At 41.8% G+C, this 18,276-nt stretch overlaps 1 protein-coding gene across 3 annotated transcripts in view; it reads left to right on the top strand.

The window, feature by feature from the left end:
* ADK (adenosine kinase) overlaps positions 1 to 18,276 on the top strand; it is a 568,039-nt gene that overhangs the window by 58,199 nt on the left and 491,564 nt on the right. For all 3 annotated transcript variants that reach the window (XM_065407400.1, XM_065407398.1, XM_065407399.1), the window contains exon 3: positions 14,049 to 14,102. In XM_065407400.1, coding sequence (XP_065263472.1) covers positions 14,049 to 14,102 — 54 coding nt within the window. The remainder of the gene's footprint in view (positions 1 to 14,048; positions 14,103 to 18,276) is intronic.

The following is an 18,276-nucleotide window of genomic DNA, read 5'->3' as shown; positions in this document are numbered from 1 at the left end:
ACATGACTTATTGTAATTTCTGACCCTCTGGTTTGGTTATAAGAAATTGTTTTGACAAGCCTCTTACTGTATGCTTCAATCCAGAGTGATAGGGTAAACCTTATTAAATGCATCATAGCTTGCCTCAGTGTGGTGATTAACAAGCTGTGAACTTTTCTTTCTTTTGTAATCCATTTTAATCATTTAAACCTATTATTGTTTTGACTTTAATTTCCAAAGCCCTTTAAATCTGTCTTACAATATTAATAGCTGCTTAACATCCTGGTTTCCAAACATGCAGATTCCCCACTCACAATTTGGCTGAATGGGCTGTTGGGAAACAAAACTATGCAGGATAATGTTGGATCAACAAAAGGCTACCCCCAGCAATGCATACATTTATTAGTGGCTATTACCCATGTGAGGGTTTGGTATCCTAATTATGCCAAAACAATCCATGGTGTGAGACTTCAGAAACTTTACTGCAAACCTAGGGAACATATTACTTTCAAATAATAGATGGCATAGTTTTATAATCCTTAGATTACTACTATGTTAAAATTCAGAAAGTGATTTTATATTATAAACTAATATCCCACCGAAAAAATTTGCAAAGGACATAAGCTGAAAATATTGGTTGGCCTTTTTCACTGAGGGAAATTCTAAAAGTTATTTTTAAGAATGTTTAAATATGTTCCAGGCCTGATACAGGCCAAATAAGCCTCCACCCATACTGGCACATAAGAGTAATTAAAAATCTGGTGCTGAAAAAATCAAAATATGAGAAACTCCTCCAGCTCAAGTACTGAAAAGTGTGGCTACAATTTCTTCAGAACTAAAAACAGTCATAGCCCTAAAAGCAACATTTCAAGTCTAGGAATCTTGAGTAAAACTACCTTGCTTTGGATTTCTGCCTTGAGTTTAAATGTCTTCATTTATGAAGATACCCTTGTTGACAAGCATAAACTCTACTTGAAGATAGGGTTCCACTTAATGTACCGAACCCAACTCACTGCCAGGGGTAAGAGTGCTTCATTTTTTCCTAGTGTGACCACATTGTAGTAGAGAGATTATCAACCTCATGGACCACCTCTCCTATCCATTCACAATTGCATAACTTGTCTGAGGCAACTGCAGCAATTGGTAATGTAGAAAAGCATTAATTTTCAATCCTCTTTAACATGACATAGGTGATATCTTTGACTTCTTTGAAAAAAAGCTTTCTCCTTTTGCTCTTAATTTCATATCTCCTTTCTGTCGCTCTAATTCCTCCTTCCCCAGCATTTTTTCCCTACCACTTAGTTTTCTTCTCTGTTGGACATATTCAGTTACCTGGTTATCTTTTATAGTTTTTTTTTGAGGCCAGAAGGGAACATAAGATCATCTAGTCTGACTGCCCACTCGCTTCTCCCCTGTTTACATATCCAAGTATCACATTGGACCGCTTTACCACAGCTTCACACTGGGAACTCATGTTGTTTCTTATCCACTGTGATCCTGAAATCCTTTTCAGAATCCATTGCTTTTCAGGGTACAGTCCATTCCCTTCCTGTAGCTATGACTTGCATTCTTTGTACCTAGATGTGTGACTCTGCACTTAGCTGTATTAAAAGACATTTTATTTGAATGGGCCAAAGTTACCAAGCGATCTAGTTAACTGTGATACTGCCCCATCCACCTCATTATTTACCAATCCGTCAGTCTTTGTATCTCCTGTCAAGTTTATCAGCAGTGATTTTATATTTAATTCCAGATCACTCATAAAAATGTTGAATAGCATCAGGCCTAGTACTGATTCCTGTGAAGCCCATCTAGAAACAGCCCTAACTTTTCCCTAGGTGAATGCCTGTCACTCTCTTCTGGACACTGACTCCTCTGCTGTAGGTGGCCAGCAGCTATAGCAGGTTTACTGTTGCAGGCTTTGGATCTGCAGAAAGGACACCTTCTTCATTGTTGGGCCTTTTATCACTGTAATGTACAAATTGTCCTGAATCTTTCAGTTTAATGGAAAAGGATACTTTACTTACTGTGCAATACATTCCATATATAGGGAACGCCTCATCCACCACTGAAATGTAACCTTGTCAGAGGTAAAATGCAATAGCCATGCTTCACCAATAGCTCCACATACTTTTTCACAACTTGTCTGAAAAGTTAACTTATTCACTTAAACTGAATTCCTCCTGTAGTGTTATGTAAATGTATAGTAAACAGAATTTTGGGAATATGGTGCAACAAAGAGACTAGATGACTGCACATGGGTATGTAGTAGGACAGACAGAGATTTTGGGGTGTAGATTAATGAAACCCTGATTATACTAGCAGGTTTTAATCATGTCTACATTATTGGGTTTAAATCATATTCAACACTGGTTCAGCTGCATTAGTGAGCAATAGGTAATTTTCATAATGTAGACACCTTTGAGAAGAAATGGGGGGAGAATTTGAGGGATGAGAGACAGGACGATGGGGGCAAGAGGCTGTGGGGGCTAAGGACTTGGAGGTTGGAAGAAGATGATAATGATAAAGGAGGGTATGGCAGCTTCTTAATCCCAGAAGTTAGGAGACAGTAAGTGGCGTCCCCCTCTAACAACCAACAAAGTGACCTTCATTTGTTTGTGCAGAGATATGTTTTTGGTTTGTTTCCAAAAAGGCTATAAACCAAAAATCTTTTTTTTTTTTTTTTTAAATAATTTTTAAAAACCTTATGCATTTTTGAGGGTTTACTCATGATTCTTTTAACTGTCCTAACCTGAATCAGTGAAACTCTCTTGACTTTTTATTAAGAGTCTTAAGATTATTTAGTATATGGAATTTTTCTAAAAATAAAACTTTAAAAAATCCATCTGTATGCTGACATAATTTTGAATTTTCCCAGAGTCAAAATGGTTGCTTTTTCCTATTCTTGTCAGTGGGAGTAAAGCCACATACTATCTTCAGTTAAGATGGCTGTCATTTCTCCTACCAACTTTGCAGGTGGATGAGGCAGCCCCTAGCAAAGACAAGTCTCCCATTGTTTCCAATTACACTGAAACCAGAGTGTCATCAAGTAAAATGGTTATTCCTTCCGTGCTCTGTAATTTCCTGTCTATTTTTCTAACCATCAGAGGAAGGTGGTAAGGGGCTGCAGAGAGTCAGAATGAGGGGGCATGCAGAGATGTGTGGGGTGCAGGAAGGACACTAAAAGGATGCTGGGAAGCAGGGAGGTGTGTGTAGGGAAGGGGAAGATAAGAATGTGGCATTCAGGAAGTAGTTTAAAAGAGGTGTCGGAAGAGGTTAAGGTGTTATAGAGGTATAAGGTAGCAGAGAGGGGAAGAGTGAGGGGAAAACACCTGTACATGGGTGACAGAAAATTGAGAGCATGAAGGCAGAACATGAGTGGGGCAAGAGATTGTGAGACTTTCAGGATATGCTGCAGAGCTCCTCTTTTTACTGGGACTTTTATGAAGAGAAGTGATGTCCGAGGGCTGGTGTCTGGGGTGGATGATGTGTGTCTTCAAAAAAGACTTTATATTGGTTTAGTTGGTAATGTTTGGCTTATGATGGAGATTTGTCTAATGGATTTATATTTATGATGTGTGGTGTGTGGGATGGTATTTTTGTTTAAAGAAATATCTGGCATTTGGTAGGACAGGCTACTTATTTCTTTTATAGTGCTAAAAATAAAGTGCATGATCCTAGATGCTAAGCTTTATGCTAGTGTTCTTTTTTACACACACACACACACACACACACACACACACACACACACACACACACACACACACACACACACACACACACACACACACACACACAATATCTGCAATATAGGAGTATAACAGACTTTCAGAATTTGCAAGTGACTGGCCATAACAGAAAGTGCAGAAATGTTACTTGAAACAAGACAATAGTACTTTCACTGCTGTTAAAGCAGTTCAGTTACTCTCTGATACCTGTTTTGGTAAACCCCATCTGAAGCAATGGATAAATGGAATTACCAAGCTCAGTGGTGCTAAATAGTATGATAAAGTAACATTTTCGTTAATCTTTGTCTGATAAGTCTAAACTTTTTTTTCTGGACTCCTAACTCTGATTTGTTTTTGAATATTTACTGGGCTTAACCACATATATTGGTGATAGTCCTCAGCAAATGGGAAGGAGAATGCACCTTTGCAGCAGATTTTCAATATATCTCAGTTAGGGCTTTTTAGCATTAAAAAATCTCATAGGATCTCTAACTGCATGTATTAAAAAGTAGCTGACACACTCTGGAAAAAATGGACAAGCAAGCACAGACATTCCTCGTGCTCACTGTCCTGGTCTTTTTAGATTAATTATTGAAAACATATGTAACAAGCCTGATGGTGGGGTGTTTTTTGAATCAGAGCAATAAGGAGAGGCAGAGGCAATCTAGAGGCCAAATTGTATTTTCTCAGTCAGTTGAGGGTAAAGAGGGCCGGGGCCGAGGGGTTGGATAAGGGGCAGAGGGTCTTGGGGGCGGTCAGGATCTGGGAGGCAGGAGCTGTGGGGGGGCCCTTTTGGGGGCCCCGCAGTCCCAGAGTGGCCCTGGGGATTAGCAGGGGGCTGGCTGCAGCCCGCTTCGCTTCCCTCGCCCCGGCCCCAGCTATGTCGCTCGGGGGAAGGGATCCCCCCGCATTCACCGGCAGCAGCGGAAGCGTAGCAGCCCGGCCCCAGCCCGCTCCACTCTGCCACCTCCCAGCCGCGGCTCTCCGCTTCCCGCCGCAGGTGAGTACAGGGGGCGTCCTTTCCCCAACCTCCCTGCACTCACCTGCCGCGGGAAGCGGAGCGCCGCGGCTGGGAGGTGGCAGAGTGGAGCGGGCTCGGGCCGCGTCGCTCCGCTTCCTGCTGCAGGTGAGTGTGGGGGGGCGTCCTTTCCCCCACCTCCCCGCACTCACCGGCGGCGGGAAGCGGAGCAGCCTGGCCCCAGCCAGCTCCACTCTGCTAGCTCCCAGCCGCGGCGCTCCGCTTCCCGCCGCAGGTGAGCGCGGGACCTTTCCCCAACTCCTCCCCAGCGACATGGCTGGGGCCGGGGCAAGGAAAGTGGAGCAGGGTGGGGCTGTGTTGCTCCGCTTCCCACCACAGGTGAGTGCGGGGGGGGCGTCCTTTCCCCAACCTCACCGACGGCAGGAAGCGGAGCACTGCGGCTGGGAGGTGGTGGAGTGGAGCGGGCTGGGGCCGGGCTGCTCGGCTTCCCACCGCTGCCGGTGAGTGCCTGTCAGGGGGTGGAGGGTATGGATAAGGGATAGGGAGCAGGGAGTTTGGGTAGGGTCCTGGGGGTGATTAGGGACGGTGGTCTCTGAAGGGGGCGGTCAGGGAACAAGGAAACGGGAGGGCCAAAGCAAGTTCGATATAACGCGGTCTCGCCTATAACATGGTGAGATTTTTTTGTCTCCCGAGGACCACGTTATATCGGGGTAGAGGTGTATCTATCCCTTTCTTGATGATTCCCAACATTCTGTTCGCTTTTTTGACTGCCGCTGCACATTGAGTGGATGTTTTCAGAGAACTATTCACAATGACTCCAAGGTCTTTCTTGAGTGGTAACAGCTAATTTAGACCCCATCATCGTATATGTATAGTTAGGATTATGTTTTCCAATGTGCACTACTTTGCATTTATCAACATGAAATTTCATCTGTCATTTTATTGCCCAGTCACAAAGTTTTGTGAGATTCTTTTGTAGCTCTTCTCAGTCTGCCTGGGACTTAACCATCTTGAGTAGTTTTGTATCATCTGCGAATTTTGCCACCTCATTGTTTACCCCTTTTTCCAGATCGTTTATGAATATGTTAAATAGGACTGGGCCCAGTACAGATCCCTGGGGGACACCACTATTTACCTCTCTCCATTCTGAAAACTGACCATTTATTTCTACCCTTTGTTTCATATTTTTTAACCAGTTACCAATCCATGAGAGAACCTTTCCTCTTATCCCATGGCTGCTTATTTTGCTTAAGAGCCTTTGGTGAGGGACCTTGTCAAAGGCTTTCTGAAAATCTAAATACACTATATCCACTGGATCTCCTTTGTCCGCATGCTTGTTGACCCCCTCAAAGAATTCTAGTAGACTGGTGAGGCATGATTTCCCTTTACAAAAACCATGTTGACTATTTCCCAACAAATTATGTTCATCTATGTGTCTGACAATTTTGTTCTTTATGATAGTTTTTGATTTGGAATTAGAAAATACAATGTATTAGAACATAGACCCCACCATTATATATTCCCTTTTCACTTTCTCAGTTTTCAGCCTCCGGAAGCCCAGAATTTGGAGGAAAAGTTCTTAGGATGTTTAGTTTATATGTTGAGCAATTCTCTTGCTAACATTTGAGTTCCTGCATAAATAAAGACATGTATTCCTTGATTCAATGTATTGCTTTCTTGATTGAACAACTCTCTCTCCACTCCTTTCTGGTTTACAGTCTCTGCTCTTTTGACAGTTTCTCTATTCCTGTCACTTCACCTTGTATATGTTGAGATGCTGTCTGGGTGTTTTGTTTTACAGTCCTTACTATTTTCTTACTTTCACTATGGCTCACTTCCTCCTTATTTCTTAAACTGTAATTAAAGAGAAACAGACACATCTTTTATTACAGCTTATTTCCTTTCCATTTAATTCTTGCTTTACTTTTCTCACTGGTTTCTAACCAAGTTTTTTTTTTCTTCTTTTTTCCTTTTTCCCCTTAGATTACTTTGAGACTCTTCAGTTATTTTTCCTCTGGTCTAACTGTACTGTTCCTTTAACATTTCCTCTTTCCCCTTATACTATTCTTTCCTTTTTTCTAGGCACCAGCTCTTTTGTAGCTATTCCTATTGTTCCTACTATCTGTCTTTCCCATCTCTGCTGAACTGGACTTTTTCCCTTTTCAGTTGTGTTCCTGGTGCCCCTGCAGTGATGCAGCTCTGCCACTGAGGCTGCTTGCTCCCCACTTACTGCATCCCTTCTTTTCTGGTGCCAGGTGCTGCCTCACTTGTTACTGGCCTCTCTCTCTCTCTCTCTCTCTCTCTCTCTCTCTCTCACTGTAGGCTTCCAGATGCCACCTGCCAATTCTGCTGCTGCCTGTTTGGCATGCTCACAGCAGTGCTCCGGAAGGAAAAGCCGCCGCCTGTTCTCTCCTGCTATTTTTTTAAATTTCCCCCCACAAAATTGTCCTGGGCTCAAGCTCACCTGCTTCAACTGCCCAGAATCTTTGGTTCGAAATCCCCTCCTCCGCGCCCCAGAGAAGCAGTTTCAGGCTTCTCTTCTTTTTAAAAAATACAAAAGGACATTTAAAACACAACTTGCACTGTTCTTGTGAGCGGCTTCTAGTACAGGGGTCGGCAACGTTCGGCTTCTCGCCGCCCCCATTGGCCCGGGACGACGAACTGCGGCCAGTGGGGGCCGCGATCGGCCGAACCTGCCGCGTCAGCAGGTAAATAAACTGGCCCGGCCCGCCAGGGTGCTTACCCTGGCGAGCCGCGTGCCGAACGTTGCCGACCCCTGTTCTAGTATGTAAAGAAACTAGTATACTAGATGATTCATTGTGTGCAAACTGAAATGTGGATTATAGTTCTTTATCTCGCAGAATATATTACTGTGGTGATGGAGGGCCACATAAGCACCTAGATAGATACTGTATCTCTTTGTGATGAAAGATGAAAATATAATCCACTACTGCTTGCTAGATAGTTACATCTGTAGTTACTATAGGCCATTACTATATAAATCTTCCATAGTAGCTTAGGTCTCTGGTTGGCAAAGAAGATTTAACTTTGTACGCTGCCAAACTTCCATAATGCTATTCTGACTGCCCATTAGGTTTGTTTTGCCATAACTTCTATTGGGAATAAAATTGGAGTTTGAGTGTTGAGAATTGTTTGACTCCACTGCTGAGCTAACTTGCCACTGTGTTCAGGTTTGCTGGGGAAAAAGAGAGAACACAATAACCAGATAATGTTGCTATGAATATATGTTAGTGTACTGTGGGGAAAAGTAATTTCAGTATTTTTATTAATGTCTTTGTGTGTGCATAAGAACCTTGTCTCTGGAAATGTAAAATTGGTAAGAGAGGAAAAAATTGTAGTGAGATTATTGGTTACAATGAACAGAGACTTTTCCAGCTGGAGGCAATACATTATATCAGTGTCTTGATTAGGCCACTTTGTCAGGGTTTCTGGTAGACAGGGTGTAGTGGTCCCCCCCCCCTTTCCAGTGGGGAGGGAGGCCACTCTGCCTCATTGTGGGGCGGTAGTCTTCGGGCTTGGACCGCCCTGGCGGGGTCCATCTAAATAAAAGCAACCACACAATAATAATCCGGGCTTCTGTCCTCACCCTTGGGTGGGGGCGTGCCAACATAGTCTTTAGCCCTCAGCCTACTCAGCTGGAGCTGACACCAATTAACAGTCTGAGGTCCTCGGGCGGGGCCGGGCTAGTAGTAGGCTATTGCCTACGCCTCCAGGTTGAGGCAGCCAGCAAATATACACAGTCAGTAAACTCTGGCCCTCTGGGTGGGGGAGAGCAGGCTTAGCCTGAGCTTCAGGCACAGGCAGCCAGCAAATAAATAGTCAATAAGCCCTGGCCCTTTGGGCAGGGCAGAGCAGGGGAGAGGCTTTAGCCTAAGCTTGGGGCTCAGGCAGCCAGCAAACACATACAGTCTCAGGGTTCAGGTAGGGGTGAGTGCCCACTCAGTCCCGGGGGCTCCAAAAGGGGTTGAGCACCCAGCAGGCGGTCTAGGGTGCTGACAGGGTTGTTCAGGGAGCACAGGCCTCCTGGCCTAAGATAGAGAGTCAGCCACCCTGGGGGTTGGGGTGGCACGGGGACATGGGCTCGCCCTACTCCACCACGTTCCAGCCCAGGGCCCTAGCAGTGGCAGAGAGGTCTGCCACTGAGTTGGGTGGGGATCCAGCCGCAACACGCCGACCTAGAAGTGGTCAGCCCTGTAGCCAGCCAGTCAGCTGCCCCTGGACTACTTCCTACCTCCCCAGGGTTGGTACCTCAGGTATCCACCAGTCCTCGGGTTCCTCTGGGTAGAGAACGGGTAGTCCCGGTAACTCTTCATCTGGGTCCATCTTCTCCGGGGCAGGGTGTGGCAGAGCATAGATTCAGTTCCTGGGCATTGCAGAGGGGTTCGTCTCCTCTGCTGCCTACTATTCAGCTGAGTAGCAGGGCCCTCCCTTTATACTTCCTGTCCCGCCCCGGTACTTCTGGCGAGGGAGGCAGGGAGGGTTTGGCTCTGCCCACCAAAGGCAGTACGCTTTAATTTTCAAAATGAGTTAAGTGTTTGTTACAACCTCGGAAATACAGTGTTCAAGAAAGGGTAATGAAAACATGAGAGGTTCAAAGGAAAAGGGTAGCTTGGAAAGGAGAAAATACTATCTGACATAAATTTAAATGTATTTTATGCTTTAAATGTGATTTGTTCTGGATAATTTATCATAGAATATCCCTTGTGATTCATCACTAATGTAGAATAAATATTGCTTTTTAAAAGATTCACTGAAAACTGCAAAATGCAGCAGCAGAGGAATGCAAAACTTCTGTTTGGTCACCCAAGGCTCAGGAGCTGGATCCCTGCATGTGTATTATTCTCTGCTAACTAATGCTGATTAATAGGCCTTGTTAGCTTTAATCTGGATAGGATGGGTTCAAATGGCTGTGGGACCTAGTAGCTACGGCAGAGGAGTTTCTGCATAGGAAAATGCACTGAAGAGCCAAGCCCGAGAAGAAAATATAGGTTAAAGGGTGATGGTGGTAATGGCTAAGTTTTAAATTGCCCATAAAGCTAAAACCTTCATTGCGGTAAATGAGGGAATATATGTTGAATTAAGAGAGGGATGGTAAATTCACTTTCTTGGAGTAAGGTGAAGGTCAGTCCAGTGACTTTTTTTTTTGTTTTTGTTTTTTTTACTGTCCCTTGATTAACAATAAGAAAACGCTTAATAACAAAAGGCAAAACAGTTCAAATTTGAACAAGTCTTATACAACGTTCAGTTAAAGGATCTTAAAACAAATGACATAGATTCTAAAAATACATCACATCTTATCTGAATAACACTTGCAGTTTAACTAGCTAGGTTACGATCCAAGACTCCCAAGCTTCAGAGCATAAATTGATAACTGTTACAGTTAAAACACTTTTCCTCACCATGTTAAGTATTGCTAATTGGGAGCAATTGGCCCCTATAGGAAATGGAACACTTGATTGTTGGCCTATTTTCATATGCTCATTTTTATAGTGGGTGGAATGCCTGTCGAAATAGTTAGTAAAACTATAAACACACATGATGGAAGGTGAATTCATCATTTGTTTTCCTGTTCATGCTAGAACCTTGCAAATGTCCATATTTTGTTGCTGGAACCCTATTGTGGACTGCTAGCCCTGCTCAGTGATGCAGACTATCAAAGTAACTCTGTTCTACTATCCCAGATTAGCATATAATTACTATTTGAAATGAGGAACTGTACCTTAATATACCACCATCATTGATTGGGGTCAGCAGTCCAAAATTTGGTTGTAGCATGTAATATAGCCAACAGAACAACATATTGCATGTACTACACATTGCACTAATCAGAGTTGGTACTCTATCAACACCTCTATTTTGTCAAGGTCTAAATGGTGCTTGCGGTGCTGTTTTTCAATTGAGGCTTACAACCAATGAGCCTACAAGTTGACGCATGAAGGGGCATTCGAAAGTTTACATAAATGGCATGTAAATGCCTTGCAGCGCTGGCTACAACAGTGCCAGGCAAACACCTGTTCTTACTTCCAGGTGACATTGTAAATAAAAAGGGGGCAGCATTATCGCCTTGTAAATGTAAACAGACTTGTTTGTCTTAGCAATTGGCTGAACAAGAAGTAGGACTGAGTGGGCTTGCAGGCTCTAAAATTTTACATTGTTTCGTTTTTGACCACAGTTATGTAACAAAAAAAATCTGATTGTAAGTTGCACTTTGATGATAGAGATTGCACTATAGTATTTGTATGAGATGAATTAAAAATACAATTTCTTTTGTTTATCTTTTTACAGTGCAAATATTTGTAATAAAAAATAATATAAAGTGATCACTGTATACTTTGTATTCTGTTGTAATTGAAATCAATATATTTGAAAATGTAGAAAAACATCTAAAATGTTTATAATTTTAAATTGGTATTCTATTAACAGTACGATTGAAACTGTGATTAATCACAACTATTTTTTTAATCCACTTAATTTGTTTTGCGTTAATCGCATACATTAACTATGATTGATAGCCCTATTGATTGCCCTTTAAGAGGGTTGAAACTCAGCCTTACCTTTGCTAGATGTAGCCTACTTTCCTAGGTGTAGAGAGTGAGTCCACGGGTTACATGATGGAAGCCTGTGATTCAGCACAGCCCTTCTGGGAAAGTAAGGGCAGCCTGAGTTAGTTTGGAGAGTTTGAAGAGGGAGCTTGCAGGGAGGAGTGTAGGTGAAACTCGCAGGCGAAAAGCCTTGGGGAGATAGACATGTAAGGAGCAGACACTTATGGGGTGAAAAGCCCAATTCTGAGGGCATGTCTATATGGTGGAGTAATGCGTAGAATGGGAATGATTTCTAAAGTGTTGCATGTTAATTGGTCCATGTAGACCCGGCTGATGCACTTTAAGGTAGCACTGTTTCAAACAGCACTACATTAAAGTGCACTAAGGAACTTCTAATGCACACCAGCAGGGTCTGCACAGACCAGTTAGTAAGTGAACTTATGAAATCTCACCCCTGTAGTGCACATTGTTGCTCTGTGTAGACATATACTAAAAGGGATGCAAAGCCTGGAGGGAGACCTATAAGGAAGGGGAAAACTTGACAGAAGAATGGAAAGACTTCTGAGCCTAGAGAGGTGGCTAAAGCCCATTTATAAATTGAAAGGACAAACTGAGCACAAGGAAGAGGGCTGAGAGATTTTGATATATGTAGATGTAGATATAAAATAATTTTTTTTTTAATGGTCATAAATTACACCTAAAAGGGGAGCAGGATTGTGAAAACACCAGGTGGGATGTTTTGTTTGCATGATGGAAAGGAAACTGTGGTAGTGGGAAGGCCCACAGCCAGACTAGTTATGTCCCTCCTACAGTCATTAAAGATCCCATGATATATTTCCTGACAGTTTAGCTCCAGTGTCCTGGACAAATTCTGTTTACTATACATACTTACACAAACTGAATTACTCCTGTAGTATTAAGTGCATAAGTTACTTTTTCACATCTTGTCTGAAAAGTTATGTGGAGCTATTGGTGAAGCATGGCTATTGCATTATACCTCTGACAGGGTTACATTTCAGTGGTGGATGAGGTGATCCCTGTATATGAAATGTATTGCACAATAGGTAAAGTATTGAGGATAGGAATATAATTAATTCTAGTCAACATGGAAAATAGGTCTTGTCAAACAAACCTGATTTCATTCTTTGACGTTACAAGTTTGGTTGAAAAAGGTGCATAGGTGCAAATTAGATATTTGTAAGGCATTTTAAGTTAGTACTGCATGATATTCTAATTTTAAAAAAATCACTGTACAATATCAAAAAAATACATGTTAAATGGATTTAAAACTGGCTAATGGGTCTCAAAAAGTAGTTGCTAATGGGGAATCATCATCAAAAGGGGCTGTTGCTAGTGGAGTTCCACCGGGATCAGTGCTAGGCTTGATGCTAGTCAACACTTTGACTGATGTGGAAATAAATATAAAGTCACTGCTGATAAAATTGGTACATGGCATGAAGATTGGCAGAGTGGTAAATAATGGTGAGGATGGCGGCAGCCATACAGAGGTGATCTGTATTGGTTGGTAAATGGGCCCATTCAAATGAAATGCATTGCAATACAGCCAGAAGGAAAGCTATTCATCTAGGAATAAGGAATGCAGGCCATTGCTACAGGGTGGTGGTGCTATCTCCTGGAAATTAGTGACTCTGAAGAAGCTTTAGGGGATATAGTTGATAAAGAACTAAACATGAGCTCCCAGTGCTGTAGGAAAAAGGCCCAGTTGAATCCTTGAATGTATAAAGGAGGGTATAGGAATAGGACTGTGATTTTTACCTCTGTATCTGGCATTGGTAAGACTGATACTACAACACTGTGTCCAGTTCTGGTGTCAATAGCTTAAAAAAGGATGTTGGGGTGTAGAAAAGTGCCACAAATGATTCGAGGTCTGGAGAAAATGCTTTAGGACAACAGACGAGAGCTCAATCTGTTCAGTTTAATAGTAAGATTGGGTTCAATACAGAGGTAAGTGGGCGAAATGTAATGGCCTCTGAGATAAAGGAGATCATACTAGACAAAGTAATGGTTCCCTCTAGTTCTATGGACTTATGAATGAAACAAAGTGCTGTGGAATCCTGGATATAAATACATACAGGGCCGGCTCCAGGCATGAGCCTGGCAAGGAGGTGCTTGGGGCGGCCGCTCCGGAGAGGGGCGGCACGTCCAGCTATTCGGCGGACGGTCCCTCACTCATGCTCCGAGCGAAGGACCTCCTGCCGAATTGCCGCTGCAGATTGCGATCGCGGCTTTTTTTTTTTTTTTTTGGTTGCTTGGGCGCCCCAAACCCTGGAGCTGGCTCTGAATACATACTGCATATTTTAGCATGAAGAATTTCAGGGTTTTATGGTCATGATGTATGCAGATCAGCTGGAGCTTTCCTTCCCCAGAAAAATATGAAGTAATGTAACACTTAAATCAGCCCGAATTTACATGCTGGTACTTTTTCTTCACACCTGCCTTCACTTCCCTCCTGAAGCTTTTAATTGCTCTGGGATCTCAAAACTTCTATACAGTTTGAGTTTCTCTGATACTTCACAATACCTGTGGGAATTATTTTGTTGGCAGTTATTACTTCTTGTCATGACTTTGTGATGTTAGTTGTGTTAAAATGGATAGCATTTTAGAGTTAACAGGTATTGCTCTCTGATTTAAAATACATGACATGCCTTTCAGTACACAAAGATCGTAAGATTGTCTACTTTTCAAATGTAAACTGAAAACGAATTTTCTGTTTAAGAACTAAAGTAACTTTTTTCCTGTTTTTTTCCCCCCCCCCCTTCCCCCCCCTCCCCCATTAAGGTATGGGCTGAAGCCAAATGACCAAATCTTGGCAGAGGACAAACATAAAGAAATGTAAGTTTATATACCCTTGTCTTTAGGCTGACAGACACACACATGTGCATATGAATTTGTTCCTCCCCCCACCCTTTTAAAAAAAGGTTTAAATCAGTTACTGTAAGAAATTTTTTGCTGTTTTCAAGACAATGTTTTTTTTGGTGTCCCCCCCCCCCCCCCCCTTAAGGCTTATCTACGTGGTGGGATAAAGCACCCTATGGGGGTGTGTGATTTCTAAAGCACATTGATGTATTGCACTTTGATTCATCAGTACACACCACCAGGGTCTACACAAACACTTCCTTGAGCATTTTAACATACAGTACTGCATTAAAGTGCACTAGCGGACCTGTAGTGTTCACTGCCAGGGCCTGCAAAGACCAGTGATTGTGCAACATGTCAATGAGCTTTAGAAATCACATCTCCTGTAGTGCACGTTGCTGCTCTATGTAGACAAGTCCTCAAAGTTCAGTAGTATCTGCTGTGTGTTACTTTACTGTCATCAGTAGCTACATGGTTGAAGAATACTATAATGTAGCTACTGATGACATACCATAAGCAGACTGGAAATACCCTTCACCCCCCTACCTCTCCCACCCCCCACTGATTGTGGTAACTTGCGCTAAGGTGTAGTAATGATGACATAATTACTGAATGTCCACAAGCAGTGTTTTTGATATGAAATAATTTTATCTGCTGCAAACTGAAAAAAATGACTGTTTCAGGTAATGACCTTTTATTTAAACTGATAATACTGCACAGTGCTTTTGCATGCTGTTATTTGTCAGCTTCCTAATTTCTGTGATCTTGAAATGTTGCCTATTTTAGCTGAGCTGACTTCATTACTCTTTTTACATGTACAATAAGAACTTATGAACTAACCTGTGGAAGTTTTTCTTTACATAGTTATTAATTCATTGTCTTGCAGCACAACTGGCAGTAGATATTTTAATCAAACGTTGTAACAAAATCTTGAATATTTTTTTTAAAAGCTTGAAATCCAGATAAGTGTTCCAAATAAATCTCAAAGCAGCATTTGAGATTTATTTGCATCCAGAATAACATGGATTTCCCCCCCCCCATGGCTAAATATAAACAGTAATATGAAAGGTTTACATTTAACTTTAGGGCAAGTACTGAATCTTTCCCATGTGTAGATGGTACTAATGTGCTTCTGGAATATAAATAATGTTGTTAAAATGTCAACAGAAACTTTCTGAATTTTCTGATCTTTGCATGCCTGCTTGCTCAGCCTTAATATTGCAATAATAGTAACTTCATATATAATTTAAAAATATCTACTGGTATCATATCCTTTAAGATAACCTAAAGCTTAAAGTAATTCTGTGTGTACCCAGGATTCTGAGATGCATGTGCATAAAATTCTATGTTGATATGCTAAGAATTTTCTTCAAACTAATTGTTTTCCTTTCCTTTGTGGGGGAACAGCCCAAGTCTGAAAATTCTAGTTTAAGCCCTGGGAGCTTTCATGAGTGCAAATTTTGTCTTCATGCTTGAGTAACTCAAAAATGTCTGAACGGATTCAGCTCCAACTTAGAAGAAAAAGAAAAAACAACACTTGTGCTGAGACCAGGGGTGGAAAATTTTAGCCTAAGGGGGATTTGTAAGAAATTTAGGGCAACTAAAAAAAGGATTAGGATCTGCTAGTCAGTGTTTGTTGCCTTGAAAAGCTATAAAGCAACATTAAAGAACCGCTGTCTGTTTTTGGAAGTTTGGCTGTAATTGCTGTAATTATCAAATTTAGGCCAATGGAGGATGGGGTTGTAAAGGGACATTAAGTTTAGGAATAAAAGGAGAGAATGTGACTCTAAGGCTCAGTGTCCTTAGAAAAGCAGGGCCATTCTGGAGTTTATTCCCAATTGGCTACCCTAAAATTTAAATCTAGTAATGAGAACACTTTGTAAGTGTATTTGAACCATGGAGAGGGAGGAAGTCTTAATGACCATTCTTAGAATTCTTACGCTCCTTGGAAAGCCTTTCAGTTTTACTGAAACACAACATTTAGCTTTGAAAGATGATAAAAATAATTAACTAAAGTTGCCTTTATAAAACTGCAGTTCCCAGTAATGAAGAAATGTCTTTTCGAAACCCATGAAGTTGGCTTGGTCGTCCATATGCAGGGCATTGGGAATAGTCTGAGATATGTGCAAATGGCAAAGAGTATATCATTGCATGCTGCTCAAAACTCTTGGATAGGTGAGATTTACTGTTGAAGCATCTATGTCCCCTGCTTAAGTATGTGAGGACATGCAGTGATACTCTGCTTCTTTGCTCACAAGAAAAGGAGTCAGTGAGTAATATTGGGTCATGATTGTGGGAAAGCACCAAGATATTCAATTTGATAAAGGCAGAGGACCAAAAACAATGTCAGTAATCAGAATAATTGAGATATAAATGGAAAATCTGGCAGACTCCTGTCAATACTCATAGGTAAAGGCACAATCCCTTGCTGCTCTGAACCTAAAATCCTGAGTTCTCTCTCAAGTTTGTCCAGTTGACAGGACAAAGGGGAAGAAATAGAAGGGTTGAAGAAAACCTTACACGAAATATCCTGCTATATACAAAACACGGCTTTCATAGTGATTTGGTCACTTTCCCAGTATAAACAAAGTCAGTAAAAATTATTAGCTGCATCTTTGGTATACTCAGTTACTTAAATCCTTGTTAGCAAGAATGTGAGATCTTGTGGGAGGAAAATGTATGAAGGACATAAGAGACATGATGCCAGGGTCTGAGACAAACAGTCTCTAATAACCAGAGTTTGTTGCATATACCTACTCTTTTTATTCACTGCAAATCCATTAGAGTTGACATATATGAAATAGTAAATTTGAAGCCATAAAAGAAAATGTTTATTTCCAGACAGTGTTTCTTCTGTTAGTCTAAAAAAAGTGTTTCTGGATTTCAAATATAATATTAAATCAGTATCTTAGATGTCTGTATACTAATGCGAGAAGTATGGAGATTAAGCAGGAAGAACTTGAAATGCAAGTTAATAAACACAACTATGACATAGTTTGCATCACAGAGACTTGGTGGGATAACACACCACTGGAATATTGGTATAGAACGGTACAGTTTGCTCATGAAGACAGGCAGGGAAAAAAGGGAGGAAGTGTTGCATTATAGATATTAAATATATACACTTGGACTTAGGTTGAAATGGAAATAGAAGACAAACTTGTTGAAAGTCTCTCTGGGTAAGGATAAAAGGGGTTTAAAAAAAAAAGGGTGGTGTCATGATAGGGGATCTACTATATGTTACCTCTGTTCCCCTAAAAACCAACCCAGGGTCACACTTGTATTAGTTTTATTACGATGCCGCTGTTGGGTCAGATAGAAAAGAGATGGCGCTTATTCATACACGTGCACACTCACCACATTCGTACTCTCATGCACCCACACACTTACACAGACGGAGAGTTACCGGAGACAGCATGGAGACCGAGAAGCCGAAGCGTGGTAGCTCTGGTGTGTCCGCCTGCGGTCACGAATCCAGGCTGCTGAGCAGGTCAAGGAGCAGCAGCTGCTTGTGTGCATGGCTGCTTCCTTTTTCTGGAACTGGGCAGCTCCTGTTACGTACACTGAGTTTTCCTTCTGTGTCCATGACCGAGAAGCATTCCCAGACCAGTTCCTTTCATGCATACCAGGTGGTTCTTCTCTTTACAGCACTTCGTGATTGCCTTCTCAGGGCAGATTATATCAGACACACCTGGCTCCTGTCTCTGGGCTCCTTTCTCCTTGCAGCTCCTCTCCACCCAGTCCCACATACACTCCCTTGTTCACACTCCCTCATTCACACTCTCTCTGAGGGATGGGATATTACAAAGCTTGGAAGTTCATACAAGTAGTAAGGTTACAGAGCTTGCAAAGTTTACAAAACTTAAAAGGCTATGCTAACAATACCTGAAGTTACAAAGTCTGCAAAAAGGTTGCAGAACTTAATGATACAAGTTACAGATCTTACATTTGCATTTGAGCAGAGGCGTTACATATCACTATAGACCACCTAACCAAGAAGAAGAGGGAAGATTGAAAAATTTGGGGGACTGGACTAGATGACCTCTCGAGGTCTCTTCCAGTCCTATGATTCTGATTAATTCTCACTGTAAAGTTGACTTATTAATAAGTCTGTACAAATTTGGGTTCAAAAGAGCGCTGTATATATTTC

The sequence above is a fragment of the Emys orbicularis genome, chromosome 7 (assembly GCF_028017835.1).
Source record: "Emys orbicularis isolate rEmyOrb1 chromosome 7, rEmyOrb1.hap1, whole genome shotgun sequence".
Lineage (NCBI taxonomy): Eukaryota > Metazoa > Chordata > Testudines > Emydidae > Emys > Emys orbicularis.
The sequence above is the reverse complement of the archived record's forward strand: the minus strand, read 5'-3'. Positions and strand labels throughout refer to the sequence as shown.